The sequence below is a fragment of the Falco punctatus genome (assembly GCF_963210335.1).
Source record: "Falco punctatus genome assembly, chromosome: 2".
Taxonomy (NCBI): Eukaryota; Metazoa; Chordata; class Aves; order Falconiformes; family Falconidae; genus Falco; species Falco punctatus.
In genome coordinates, this window is record NC_137581.1 from 95669614 (window position 1) to 95684434 (window position 14821).

The 14821-nt window shown below is 42.1% G+C and overlaps 1 protein-coding gene across 8 annotated transcripts in view; it reads left to right on the forward strand.

The window, feature by feature from the left end:
* The window catches only part of ARHGAP6 (Rho GTPase activating protein 6), a 344557-nt gene that overhangs the window by 252061 nt on the left and 77675 nt on the right, over nt 1–14821 (forward strand). The window contains exon 1 of one of the 8 annotated variants that reach the window (XM_080376886.1): nt 13732–14351. The exons of the other annotated variants lie outside the window; for them this stretch is intronic. Coding sequence (XP_080233012.1) covers nt 14265–14351 — 87 coding nt within the window. The 5' untranslated portion in view covers nt 13732–14264. Of the gene's footprint in view, nt 1–13731; nt 14352–14821 lie in introns of those variants that run through there. 8 annotated transcript variants of the gene reach the window in all.

A 14821-nucleotide genomic window follows, 5' to 3' on the forward strand; every position in this document is an offset into this window, starting at 1 on the left:
AGTTGGTATTTCCACTGCAGGAACCTGTCCTGTTCTCGTTGCTTTCAGAAATAATAGACTTTCAATGAAAAGATTTCTCAGATTCAGTATTGGACGAGGAGGATTAGTATCTATTTGCCCACAGTTTTAAGCAATCACAGAACTGTCACCCATGCCTTACCCAGAGAGTGAGCACCCAGATCTCCATACTGGGGACATCCTCACCCCAGGGAGGAGGAGGAGTGGAATGAATGGGTGAATTCCTGCATTTGGATCACAGTCTGAAAGGTTTTTTGTTTCCCAGCACTTAACGACTTTGTGCCTTTAAAAATAAGGCCCTCTCAAGGTCTTCCATCATTCCTATCATCACAGCTGGGAGTTGAAGAAAAGTAAGGTATTTTGCTTTTCTTAAAATAAGCCAATTTAGGTCATGTCCTGTGCTAGTAGTACTATATCAGGTCATGAAAACAAGCTTCACTTAACTGTGTGGTTTGATAATACTCAGAAATCATTTCAGAAACCAAAATTGTGTGACTGAAATTTCAGTTTTGATGTGTAAAGCTCTTGGCTTCTGAAGTATTTAGGTATGTATTTTGCCAGCCAGACATGGCGTTTCTGCTGTGCTGGTGTGAAAGTTCAGAACAAAGGAATCCAAAGTTTTCGTGGTGATAGAAGTTAGACTAATGCATGAATTTTTAAATGATGTTTTCAGTTTTATCACCATTAACCTTATTAAAGTCTCAGTAAGGAAGAACATTGCAGAAACGCTGAGTAGGTTACAATTGTTTTTTCATACCATGAAAAATAAAATGGAATAGTAGTGTAAATCAACCCAGATATTTTCTATTGCTTATAATTTTCGTGTTCTGTGACCATTCTTTAATTAGATGTTAATGTTCTACATTAAGTAGGAGAAGAAAGGGCTGAACACTAGTTTTGTTGGATAGTAGTTAGTCAAAGTAAAATCACTAAGTGAAAAATGCTCATCTGCATTAACTGACAGGGAAATGACAAATATATTTTTTTTTGCTAGCACAACTAAACTCCAAAGAAAATTTTTATGGACCCTAAACTTCCACTCTGCTCCACTTACCCGGAGCCTGTTAGTGTTTTAAACCCCGTTGATCCCCTTTTGCTTCTGTGTGGAGGAAAATGAGAATACCCCTTCTGCTGTTGCTTCTCAAGGACTAACAGCGGGATCACTTTCTATCCTGCCAAAGGGTGTGGGAAATATCTCTTTTCCTTTGGAAATATCATTTTCTCCAGGCTAAAGGAAAAAGATTAAATAGGCAGCAATAGGTCCTTCTTACGCTTCTCTAAGTAGGAAAATAAATGTGATAGATCGTAGGCCTGCTTATTTCATTTGCCTTTCAGAAGCTGAGGTAAATGTCAAAACTGTTCTTTTGTGCCAGGAGAACAGGACTGGGGCTCGGAGGCAGCAGAATCTCCTCTTAGGAATGAGGATACTGTAGCCATCAGGGACCCCGTCATGTCGAAACAAGTCCTTCATGTTTTTGATTTGTTGTTCTGTTATCAGAAGTATTAGTGCAGGCATGAAAACAGGGAACAAAAATTTGTAAAAGAATATACTGAGCTGAAAAATGGGGTTTAAAATGTGCAATGAGGAGGACTGCTACCATCCATGCTCTTGCAGAGCTAAGGACTGCCAGCAGCCAAATTTGTTGCAAGTCAAATACAACAGTGTGGCCAAAGGGAAGAGATCCTTTGTATTTCTGAGAGATTTACTGATTTGGCTGTCATCGAGCAGCACACGTCATCTTGTGCGTAACTGCTTGGACATAAAGTCCCACTGACTGGCGTGGGTTGGTGAGTAGGTGAAAGAAGTACTTACCACTGTCTGTAAATAATACTAGTACCTTCCTTCATCTGTCTTTGTTAATGGGAGGGTACAATTTCCTAGGTACTTTTCGAGATGCAATCCCACGACCTGCTTTGTAAGAAAACAGCATTAAATGATAATAAATGTATAAATCAGCTTTGCAGAAATAACTTGCTTGACTTGGGAAACATTGAGTCTTCTTGTCATATGACCTTAATCTGGATGGAGCTCAGGTGAAGCTTGGTGCCAGGTTTAGTAGTGTGACCCTGTCAGTAGGACTGAGAGTACCTTGGAAAGACTTGCTTAACACAGGTAAATGTTAATTAATGGTATAGCACTGATGCTAATGGCAAATTTTAGTTATTTTTTGCTGTTAGTTACAACTTTGCTACTACCTGGTATACACACGAGTTTGCATAATTTCACATAGTTTGGGCAGAGAATGTAATATTACCTTCTTTGTACAAGTTTGAAGAATTAGTCTCATCAGTCATAGGCAATACTCTTATTTTCATTTGCATTCCCAAGATAAGGCAATAGGCAGCACAGGTCCAGCACAAGCATTGAAGCAGAAGGAGAACCAAGGAGATGCTTCTCTCTTTCTCTCCTTGCTTTACTCTTGACAGCACCGCTTCATGCCTTCTCCCACTTAGTTACTCACACTCTGCAATATACCCTTTCTTAGAGATACATAAATGCCACAACTGCAGGTGTATCTGCCTTTCTGGCCCCTGCTCTGCTCTACTCTTTGGCCATATCTACACAGAGAGATTGAACCGTGTCAGAGAGCATCCTCCAGTGCTGGGACTCAGTCATCTGTGCTGTCAGGTTATCACCGGTATCTCTAATACAGCTTAGGTCCAGACCAGCTCTCTGAAACTGTTCCTGAGTCTAGAGTTAGCACAGGCCAGGTATTATTTATGACGGACCATTTGACATGGCCAGTCTGCAGAGAGAGGCAGTGTTAACAGTGTGGATTAAGGCCATTCCCTGCCAGCTGGGTTGCTGATGGGGCATGAGCCCAGGCATGTGTAGTTTGTGAATATAAATTTCAGCCTCTGATGATGGGCTTGCAGTGTTCTCCATCCTGAACTGAAATCGCATGACTCCTCAGCTCTCAGCCTGAGCCCTGAGCAAGAGAACGGTTTGATCAACTGTCCTTACCAGCAGCAATGAGCCACAATAGCGGGAACATCATGGGGCTGCTGAAGCTTATCAGGAGGCTGAGCTAAGGTACCTAACCATAAATTTGCTCTTCAACTGGCAAAATGCTTCGTAAATACATTAATTCAAGCTTTCATCACATTCATAACTAGCACATGGTGTCTTTCATTAGCTGCAAGTTAACAGTGCTATCACAAGCAGTAATTGCACTGCTGCTGATGTGTCATCATTTGTTCAGCTGCATAGGTTTGATCACGTACATGCTCCTTGACTCTGGAGACACATGTTTTGTCACTTTCTGTTTGTAGCTGCTGAGGGCTGCAGCTGTACCACCAGACCAAGGTCGCATCTTGTGTGGGTCCTGGGGCATGGTCTGGATGCACACCAGCTCCCTCCTTGCAAAGAAACCCAGGCAGGTTGATCAGATGGGTGCCTTGTTAAGACCCTGCAGCTTCCCATCAGCACTGCCTGAGGGGGGTCTGGGTGCCATGGTGTGTCCCAATAAGCGTAGGGATGGCTCTGAGGGTCACATGCTTTCTCATACGTATCTGTGAAACACAAGCATCTGTCACTGATGTACGTGAAGCTGTGCTGGCTCTTCAGTCAGGATTGGCACCTCCTTTGAGGACAGTGGTGTCTGTCTCCACCAGCACTTACAAGCCTTCCTAAGATCTTCAGAGCATGGTGCTGTACAAACAGGAACAGCTGGGAATATTCACTGTGGCTGCGGTACTGGCAGGGTGAGGTTAGCTCTTAACCCACAGGGAAACACTCCACCTGGTAGAAGACTGTGTAACTGTAGCTTGCTTTATGCTTGGCCGGGTTGGTAACTTTATATGGAAACGTCTACAATATATAGCAAATTAAAACGGGTTACAACTTGTGTTAAAAGTTTTGGTAGGGGTGGGTTTTTTTTTTGTTTTGTTTCAGTTTTGTTTGCTGCTGCCTTAGCAGGGCACAGTGGGAATTCTGCTGCCCAAGCTCCCCTAGAGGCACACAGTAACTCGGTCTGGGTGGGAAGCGGGGAGCACCGGGAGAAAGTCACAAGGTCTTCATCCTTGTAACAGCCTTTTTTCCTGCTTCTCAGCCTGTAACAAGTGAGAAGTCTCATTCTGTTAATGCGATTTTGATAACAAACTATTCTAAATTTATTGGTATTTTTCACTTAAACTGCCGTTGCATTGCATTACAGATGTGAATATTCATGCAAACACACATATCTACTTTCAGATTTTATGTTGACATCCCTACAGCTGCTGCAGAGCCCCAGCCGTATCTCTCTGCCACACTGGTTTCCCCTGGGTTGTTTTACTGGGGAGGCAGTCTCCAAGACTTAGAAAACAGGTCTAGATCCAGCACAGCACAAAACCCTCAAGATAGATTAATGTTTCTTGGCTGCTGGAGTTTGAAAATCTATGGTAGCTGTCAGCAGAGCCAATAAATTCTCCATCCTTGGCTTTAGGTAGTAACATAATGCTGTTGGCCAGGTAAATGTCTGCCCGCTGGAGTTTATCTTCTGTACAGAAGATACGTCTTTATACAGAAGTTACCTGCTTTTTAAAAAAAATAATGTCTGCGATGAGGTCTGTAGTATCACTGAGAGCAAAGGAACAGATTCTAACTGTGTTTACATGAGGACAAATGCTCAGCGATTTAATAGGCTTATTAATTCTAGCTGGAATGAGGAAGTCTGGTAGTAAGGTCAGTGGGAAACAAACATTCAGTGTAATTTTTTGCATTCAAAATGTGGGTCCTAAATTATGAAACAAGGTACTCAAATAAAAACATGTGGTAACATCCTGATTAATAATGTGCTTTCTTCAACAGCAGTGTACTACAACCTTTCAAGCATTTTGTTTATAAAAAAAATTTCCTGTATTTATTTCAAGCATAATTGTGCTGATTTTATGGCAGCATAACGTAAACCTAAGCAGCTGTAGGTACACAGATCAGTAGACTATCAAAAGCCTTTTGTGCATCTTGTGTTAGTAAGGGCAAAGAAAACAAATTTATATTTTCCATTTTGATGGTTACAAAGGCAATCCGTGGTGTTGCCTAGAACAGGTCTCTATGGCCAGCCCAGGGGCTACATTATACAGCAAAGCAGTTACCTGCTGAGAGGCTGCGGTCTTTGATGATAGAAGTGTTTGGGAGCAGGACAGAGTTATCCCTTGGGGCGCCGACTAACCAGTGGTATACAGCTTGGACAGCCATTTTCTAGAGTTGCCTCAAGTAATTCACCACAGGTGGGTAAAAAGGGAACATGCGGGTTGCAAAGGATGATCATCTTTAAAATCATACTGCATCTGAAATGCTGTATGTGCTATAATACAGAAGAGCTATTAAGCAGAAGATAAATGACAGTCCTTTTCCTTCTTCATCCCTCTGATTTATTGTTGTATGCTTTTGCGATGTTAATAGGTGTTCAGTGTCTCATTTGTCTTTGTATTGTACAGCAGTGGCTTTGCTTTTGTGCGAGTCCTGAAGGGCACAATGGGAGTAGTTACCCAAAAGCAGTAGGACTAGAGAAAAAACATAGAAGAAAAATAGGAAAACGCTGTTAGAAAACTAAATGGATGACAACTGAGGTTGATTGTGTGCCTTCAGACTTTCCCCTCGGCTCACTCCTGTGTGCCAAGGGTGGCGATGAATGCCTTGGGGGGGAGGGATGCTGTGCTGAAGGCTGTGGCTGCATACCCACCTCTGTTAGCTCTCCCTCTGGGGAGGAGGATCAACTGTTTTTCTCTCTTGCAAGGACAGCCTTCTAAAGGGACAGTGACAGTGTTGTGGGATGGATGGTTCGCTCATTGCGAAGTTCGGTAACGTTTATCACATACCTAGTTCCTATTGCAAACACAGGGTGAACTTAAGTCCATCTTGTGAGGCGATACGGTTGAAATGATTAGCTAGTCTGGACAGTAGTCCTCCTTTCTTGTCCAGTGAGATAAATGAGCTATGTCAGTGCCTTTTCCCTCTCATTTCCCCTTCTTTTTGCCCCCTCCTGCCCTCTCTCCCCCCCTAGGTTTCTGAGAAAGCTTTTATTTGGGTAATCTGAAGTTTTAAAAACTGTTTATCTTGCACAGTCTGAAATGCTTCTTATCCTCTCATCCATGGTACAGTGAAAAAACAAGAAGGCACATTTTGTAAAGTCATCTTTATCTGTAGACATGATGGATGACTCTTATAATTACTGTTGTAACTACCAGAAGATTTGAAAATAAATGAGAACTCAAGACATATGGTCACACTCTAATAGTTGGCATCTTAGTCTTTTACTGAAGATCTTAAGGCTTGGGTACAGGAGTTTACTCCTCTCTTTATTATGCAACTACTTGCACAGAACAGCTAATCCAAGTAGAACTTGTTGATTCTCATCAGGAGCAATGCTAGGAAACAATATTTTTTAAAAAAACAACCAACCCTAAGACTTTCTAGGTTGGTAGAAAATCTTTATTGGTTTGGAATACTACAATAGATTTGGTCCTCAAAAACAGACATCTCAGATACCAAAGATGAATATTTCAATGTGCTTTTCTGCATATCCATAAAAGACTATATGGGAAGGAAAGAGTGAAGTTAATTTCCAGAGAGAAATGTTTCAGGATACTGGGCATTTTTCCACTGAACCATCTCTGTGGAAATCTGGAAAAATTGTTATTTCAGTTCTGTACAAGAAAATAACGCTCTAACTGTGCTTCTCTTTCCCACCATCAATAAACTTGAGAAAATTCTTCTGTAATTATTAACTAGTAGAAAAAATGAGGCTTATTTTGGAAAACAATTTAGGAGATGATTTGCTTTTAAACAGAGTGCTCTTGGAAGTGTGAGCTGTGGATGGTATTTGTACTATTGTCTTCTGGTTTGCTTTCAGATAGAAGGGACTGTTAGCATTTCGGAAAAGATGGGGGAGGAGGACAACGTTAACTGTATCATTGCAATCTGTGGATGTTCTTTGTGTTTCTGTATTGCATGCTTCCCTGTGTAGTCCACTGTAGCCTGAATGCCTTCTGTGTAGGACAGGCTGGCAATAACCAAGTCCCCAATAGACTTGAAAGGGCTCTGGCTCTTTTTCTGTTTTGGGTTACGGATTTTTTTTTTTTTTTTTGAAAGAAGACAGCAAAAGGCAGGGAAGTTTAAGGCATTATTTATTTATATTGGTTTCTGATACTCACTGTTAAATACCACCACAGTGCGTCACAACTCTAATACATCAATGTTTATGATGAGTATATCATTGCTTTATCTGGCATTTTATGCTCTGTACTGCAGGGAGAGGGGAAAAAAATTAAAAAAAAAGCATGATCCTACTTTCAGTGAGGCTACTGCAAATCTGCCATTCAATTTTGTGGGAGTTCATGTCATTAATAACAGAACTCATGAGGATGATTTTCAAGGTGAATTTTTGTAGTGCTGGAAATTGTTCTTGCAGAGGTAGTATAATTAAAAATTGCTACTGACTGTTGTTTGTTTTGTAATAGCTCAGCATGTGCCCAGTTCCTAGGGGAAAAGATTCTTGTAGCAGCTGAAGAATGCAGCCTGTGATCTCCTTCTTCCCAGGGATGCTCCACCCAGCCCCATCGCTATAAATGGCAATTGGACTTCAGGGAATTACAGCAGGCAATGAGCTAAACAAAGGCAGGTTCATCTGCAGCTAACATTTTCATGGCTGAGCAGGAAATTAATAAAATGAAGAATAACCTTGAGCTGTTTTCTGAACATTGCAAGAGGTGCAGCTTCCTCTGCAGCATGGTCTGGTCTCTGTAATGATGGGTTGGTTCAGTGAAGGTGGTGGCTCCCACAAGCTCAGTTGAACCACCACTTCTTTTAGAGGACCGTGGGAGGGGCTGCAGCTGAATGAACATTTGGCCTCAGGAAACTTGTTAGCAAGTTTGCCACAGAACCCCATGTTTTAAACCCCATGTTTTATCAAGCAGCGTTGGAGATGGCCACTGATAAGTATGTTTCTTCATGTTTCTGCTGCCTTGCTAGCTAAGGTCAGAGCTTGGAGGAAACTTAGCAGTGCTCAACAGCCAAGGAAAATGGTATCTAAGGGAGGAATACAGCTCATCTTGCTACACGTCTGCAATTTAGCCACAGTGTAGGCAGACACCTCTGAGCTGGCCACTGTACACTCCCTCTCTGCAGGGGAGGAAGTGGGGAAATAGGCATTTCTGAAGTTTCATTCTTATCTCTGTAAACCTTACAAAATTAGTTGCTTTCACCAAAGTTCCTGCTTCTTACCACTGTTTGGAAGTACTAGTTAAGAGTGTCTAGTTAGAGCTGCCCGTATTTTGAAAGCAATCCAACTGTAGGTCTCGTCTACCTCATAGCTAGTCTGTCAGCATTTGAAACATCCATAATTACTCTGCACTTTTGCCATTGCTAGCTTTAGTTAATCTGTCAAATGGGAAGAGTAAAACTTCACAAAGTCTAAGGAAGGGATTCCTCAAGGATAAGCTAACTTATTCTGTAATGAATGATGTATGGGTGATAATAACAGTAGTAATAACACCAGTAACGTACTCTTCCATTAATTCTGTGCTGTGTGAGGAGTCATAGAGGAAGAGCATGTTTGATGTTTATTCAGCAGAAGGTTTGAACGGAGAAGTGTAAGGGAGGTAGCCTTTTATGGAAGAATAAAGGTACACATTTAACATGCTTCATTTTTTATTATACCCTCAGTTTCTGTCTGCAAGCATTATTGGGTATTTGTATCCATCTTTACCCAAACAACTCTTGTATACAGTGTACATAACTTCTTCAGCCAGTGTCAGCTGTGTGGTGCAGTTGACATACTGGAGGGAGGGGATGCCATCCAGAAGGTTCTTGACAGGATTGGGAGGTGGGCCCCTGAAAACCTCACGAAATTCAACAAGGTCAAGTGCAAGGTCCTGCACCTAGGTTGGGGCAATCCCAAGCACAAATACAGGCTGTGCAGAGAATGGATTGAGAACAGCCCTGAGGAGGAGGTCTTGGGGGTATTGGTGGATGAGAAACTCGATATGGCCTAACAATGTGCACTTGCAGCCCAGAAAGCCAACCATATCCTGGGCTGCATCAAAAGAATTGTGACCAGCAGGTCAAGAGAGGTGATTCTGCCCCTCAGCTCTCGTGGGACCCCCACTGGGAGTGCTGTGTTCAGCTCTGGGGCCCTTACCATAGGAACGACATGGACCTGTTGGAGTGGGTCCAGAGGAGGGCCACAAAGATGATCAGAGGGCTGGAGCACCTCTCCTATGAAGAGAGGCTGAGAGAGTTGGGGTTGTTCAGCCTGGAGAAGAGAAGGCTCCAGGGGCACCTTATATCAGCCTTCTAGTACCTGAAGTAGGCCTATAGGAAAGCTGGCATGTAGTGTCAGGGTGTGTAGTGGTAGAATAAGGGGCAATGGCTTTAAATTGTAAGAGCGTAGGTCTAGATTAGATACTAGGAAGAAATTCTTTACTGTGACAGTGGTGAGACCCTGTAACAGGTTGCCCAGAGCAGCTGTGGATGCCCCATCCCTGGAAGTGTTCAAGACCAGGCTGGATGTGACTTTGAGCAACCTGGTCTAGTGGCAGGTGTCCCTGCCTCTGGCAGGGGGGTTGGAACTAGCTGATCTTTAAGGTCCCTTCCAACCCAAACCATTCTATGATTCTATGTATTTCATGAACTGTCAATCCTGCAAGATACTGAATGCTTCTGTATGACCCAGAGCGGTGTTAGGAGAAAATACTGCTAAAGCAAATTTCAATTTTCATTGCATGAATAACTAGGCACTCAAATACAGAAGTTCAGACGGGGGTGACAGCAGTTGGGACAGTGCTGCCCTAGATATCTCCCACCAGCAGAAATGTGCCAGCTCTGTCCTGCCACAGCCCCTGGGGAAGGAGCAGCTCAGGGAGCTGCCCATGGTTTTTCTAACACCAGGAATTCCATCTGCATGCTTCAGAGGAAGAACCACTTGGGTCCCAAGAAAAGTAGAGTGATGAAAATGGTTTTAAAGTAATCAGATGGATTTAAAAAGCACATTTGAGTTCCTTTTCTCAGGTTCTCACTTTCCAAAAGATCAGAGAGCACACCTGTGGGCTTCTCTCTGCGAGAGCTGGAGCTTTGCATAATCCTTATGTGATTTCTTATGTAAATGCATACACTGAGATGGGCCTATACTTTCACATACCTCCTGGAGATAAAACTTTAAAGCAAATACTGAATACCACAAAGTTAACTTGTAAAAATACCATGAAATGTCAGAGTGTTAAAAATGCCTTTAAAATCAATGTCTTCTTTTAGAAATGTACCCAGATTTCAACTCGGCTCTTGGAAAGTCATTTTTGTAGCTGAGGATATTTATTCTGTTCCATTTTTTGAATGGGATGCAGCTGTTGAATTCTTCAGACCTGAGCAAAGGACTTAAAGAGCTTTATTCATATCAGATTCTTTTGCTCTCCTCCTCTGATTCCGAACTAATAGCCACAAATTCAGCTAATGGAAACTGTTTTACTGCAGCTAAGCTTATGAAGTGCTGCTGCTTTGTCAGAGTGACTTTTCTGAAGAGCTGGACCCTTGTGTGAGAATGCATGTGTAATTATATTGAAGTGCGTGGGTGTAGCTTCCAGAAGAGGCTGGCACATGGTGGACCTCCCCAGTGCAGCAGCTCCTGCAGGAAATCCCTGGGGATCCAGAGAACAAAGAGCACATGTAAGGCAATCAACTAAAATTTATCCACAGCCTGTTAGAAGCTTGTTGCAACGATACTTAAGTGTAATCCCTCTTATTTCAAAATACAGGCTTATGGCTTGAGTTTCCCTTGAATATACTTTGTGATTATTAATGAGCTATATCAAATAATCTCCTTTAGGCCATTAAAGGGCATAATGCAGATAAGAACTCTTTAGATCCCATAAACCTCAAAATTAATTTGCTCTCTAGACCTCTGTTATCAGAAATCTTTGACAGTAAGCTGTAATGCTGAAATGATATTTCAGTGTTGGTAGGTTTTGATAGAAATTCAAAAGCAGTGTGTTGTGCTGCTGTGCGCCTGTGGGACAGGGAGCTCTTCGTACTGCAGTAGTGTGAGACCCAGCAGCAAAGCTCACCTGGCAAGCAACTGTTGATTTTACAAGGATGTTGCAGTGAAAGCTCTTTAACTTCCTAGGTCTGCATGCCTTATTTTAGCAAGAGGTTCACACTGGCTTTTAAAACCCACACTCTTAGTTCCTTCTTTTTTCACTAAGTACTTACCTCAATCAATAATGAACAGTAAAATTCAGAGAGGTTTATGTGGATCTTTCAGCTGACTAATGTGTCTTTTAATTACAGTATTAATAATGTTGATAAGAGGAGGTGAACAGCTGCTGTGGCCACTTAACATAGACAGATTAAAATAATTGGATCAGGGACGTCTGCTAGATTGCCATTAAAATTTTTAAATAGGAGCAGAGTGTATTTGACAGTCACCAACAAAAGCATATGGGGGACAAGGGAGGGGAAGAGAAGAAACAGAAAAGAGGGATAAGAAAATGGCATTGGAAAGCTTTCATGCTCTTCATTCTTCTGAAAATAGGTTTTCAGTCTGTTTGTGCTTGTTTATGTTTGTCTTTCATTTGGAGACTGTGGATGGAGACATATCTTTTTCAAATGCTTTAGGACCAGGGCCTGTGCTCTTTGGGCTTTAAGTTTCAGAAGCAAGACTTGGAACTCTGGAGTGCTGGTTGGGCACGTGGGGAGCTGCTGTGTCCCTCTGAGAGCTGGACAAGGTCCTTGCTGCACCCTTTTCTTACTGAATACTCTTAAAATCTAGTGTATAATTTTCCAAAACATCATTTGAATCTGCAATTCTGTGTATACTCTGCTTTCTGCTGGCGAGAAATCCAAACATGCCCAAAGATGGGAGTCTGCGCTTGTGATTCAACAACTGGCGAGGTGTGGGCTGTACCTAATGCTGCTTATTGCATGTGGGTTTAGAACTTCAGTAACGGGAAAATCCACTGTATGACTTTTATAGAAGTGAAGTTGTATAGTGGGGTTCTCAGGATATTGCGGTGACTCAGAGTATGTTTGCTTTTCAAAGTCTTCAGTAAAAAATAGAGCGTACTCTTCTCCTGCTATTCAGAGGTTACAGCAGCAGCACCAGCATGTCTGAGCAAACCCAGCTTTGGTTCCTCCAGGATTGCCTTTCAGCCCTCCATCAGCTTACCAGACTCTGCAGCTCCCGAGTTTTTCCTTTTCTAGAAACAGGGATGCTGCTGCACATTCTCTCTTAATCTATCTCACCGTATGGGCTTTTAATAGAGCCGTAGAGCCTAATATAACTTGTCAGAGTACTTAGATCATTTGTTTTGGAGTCGTCAGTTTCTGCTCATAGGTAACAGTTAAAATCATGAGATAAAAACCCAAGTTAGAAATATTTAATTGGGTTTTATGTGCTTTCTGCTTTTTAGAGTTTGTGAGGCACAGGCGGACAGTCTCTGATGCAGACAGGGTGCTTTGTGGTTACTGAACCAGACAGCTTGGATATAATTAAAGTGCCTTTTTTTGCATATACAGCTTACTACTGCTTCTGTATTTTCACGGGTCTTAGGATCACATCAAGCATAAAGGTTGTTGTATGTCTCTTATTTATTTTTGATTGAATGGTATCATCCAAACTTAATGCATATAACCTTGCATGACTGTGAATGCCCAGTCTGTCTCTCAGGCTCGCTAGTATAGTTCAAAAGGATCTCAGCAAAGGCTAAAGTAGTCAGTATTTTTTGATTATTTTTTTGTGGACATGCAAAAATGTGATGTGTTTTTATTCAAAATAGCTCTGCTATGCCTCCTGGGAGCTATTCTGCAGGGGGAGTTTATACCCTAGGTTCTTTTTAATGAGCTGTAAGGGACTTTCAAGGTGCAGTGCTATCCCTGGAGGTTAAGGAAGGAGCCTGTTGCAGGAACCCCTGCTCACAAGGGGAAGGGTAGCCAAGCATGCAAGGCGCTTGAATCGCAGCTGCCCTGAGGCACCCTAGAGCATTTTGGACTAAAAGCATCTTAGCTGCAAACTTTTTTTTGAACTTTTTGACCAAGCCATCATTTTTTTCCACAGAAAACATATCTTTCATGAGTATTTAAGACGAACTCCTGATTTTTTCCACTCAAAAAATGAGATTTTAGGTCAATTATGTTTCTGAAGCTATTTTTGACAGTCCCATGGGGCTTTTGTGGCCAGTGTTGATCATTTGTGTAAAAAGAGATCAGCCAGAGGAATTCTCAGCTGCCTGCTAATGCGGTTCTTCCAGCCCTGTACCGCTTTGGAGTGAGAGTCAAATCCTTGGAATTTTTCATAATTAAAAAATGAATTAAAAGTCCCGTACTGCTTATCTGTGAATTATGAAGTTACAATATCAGAATCACTTAACCAGTTTCTCAATAAGAGTTTAGGCCAAGTTCAATATAAAAAATTAGACGAACATTTTCAAGTACTCTGGGAAGAAATGAAGCTGAAGTAGACAAAAAGACGTTGATAATTTTCTTCTGTTTTGTTACTGGTAGGCTATATTTTATATAGCTTCTCCATAAACCGTGAACATTTTGTATTATAACATTCCACCCTGAATTGTGTATTTTTAAATATAAAGCTGTGCATTACTGAAAAAGACCAGTTTGAAATGGGGAGAAATAATTCCCCAGATATACTGGTAGTTAATAGAAATTATATAAAAATACGATCATTTAGGTATAAATGGTGTACCCCAAAAGACCCTGATTTTTTATCCCCCCCCCCCGAATACTGTTAGCTACTGAATAACCTGAAGAATCCTGGTTCAAAGCAGAACTTAACAAGTATTGCTGGACTTCTCAGTTTCTGAGGAGACCTTTGCTGTCAACCTCTAGTTTCAATAAATAGGAATTGGAACCTCTAGTTCCAATAAATAGTTCCAGTATAGTTCCACATTTTTGATCCGAGGTAAAAGAACAAAACCTTGTCTGGAGCTCATATATACAAGGTGGACAAGCTACTTAGATTCTTCACATCCACTCTATTTTATCTTTCTGCAGGCCACCAACAAAGGTTGATGGTTTTTAGATTCTTTGCTTGCAGGGCAGCTGCTGTGCAGGGTCTGGAAACGGCAGTTCCTTCGTCGTGTGGTTTGAGTGAGTAGGTTCATGAAAGAGCATGTCCCCATTTCCAGTTTATATAAATAGCAGGGTTTTGCTCATTAGAGGAAACTCAGAGAATAATGACACAAGGGATATATGGGCTGCACAAACTTATTTTTGAAGAAAGATTGCAAGAATTACAAATGTGCAGCGTAATTACAAGATGAGCAGCAGGATGCTGATCTCTGGCTACAGCATTTTGACAGGGAGAGAGAAATCTAACTTCAATGCCCTGGATTTGTGTTGGGATGTAAGTATAACCAGTGACAGTACTTTTGAGAGAAGGTTATTCAGCTCCCTTTGCAGCTAAGATAGCTTTTTTTCTCCTTGGAAATCTTGTATGGTGTGATACTTAGTGTGCAACACACTGGCTGTCCTTAGCACTGCTCAGCCCTGGGTAGTGGTGTGGAAAGAGACTGGAAATGGAGGTGAGGAGCTGCATGATTTGAGGATTTGACGTCTGATCTAAGAGGCGCTGAAAATGCTGAGGCCTGTGCATTGATTTCCCTGGGCTCTGGATAATAAGGCTCAGGAGTCAGGGGCATCCAGTGTCTGTGCTTGCTGCTACCAGGCTGGTGCAGGTGGCCAAGGTATAGAGCCAGGAAGGGCTGCGCGCATTGCTGAGCTGTGAGTGCAGGCTCTCTACCCTGGCAGGTGGGAGGCTCTTCAGCCTACCTTCATTTAGAGGTGCACGAAGCATCTGGGGGTGTGTGTGTGTGT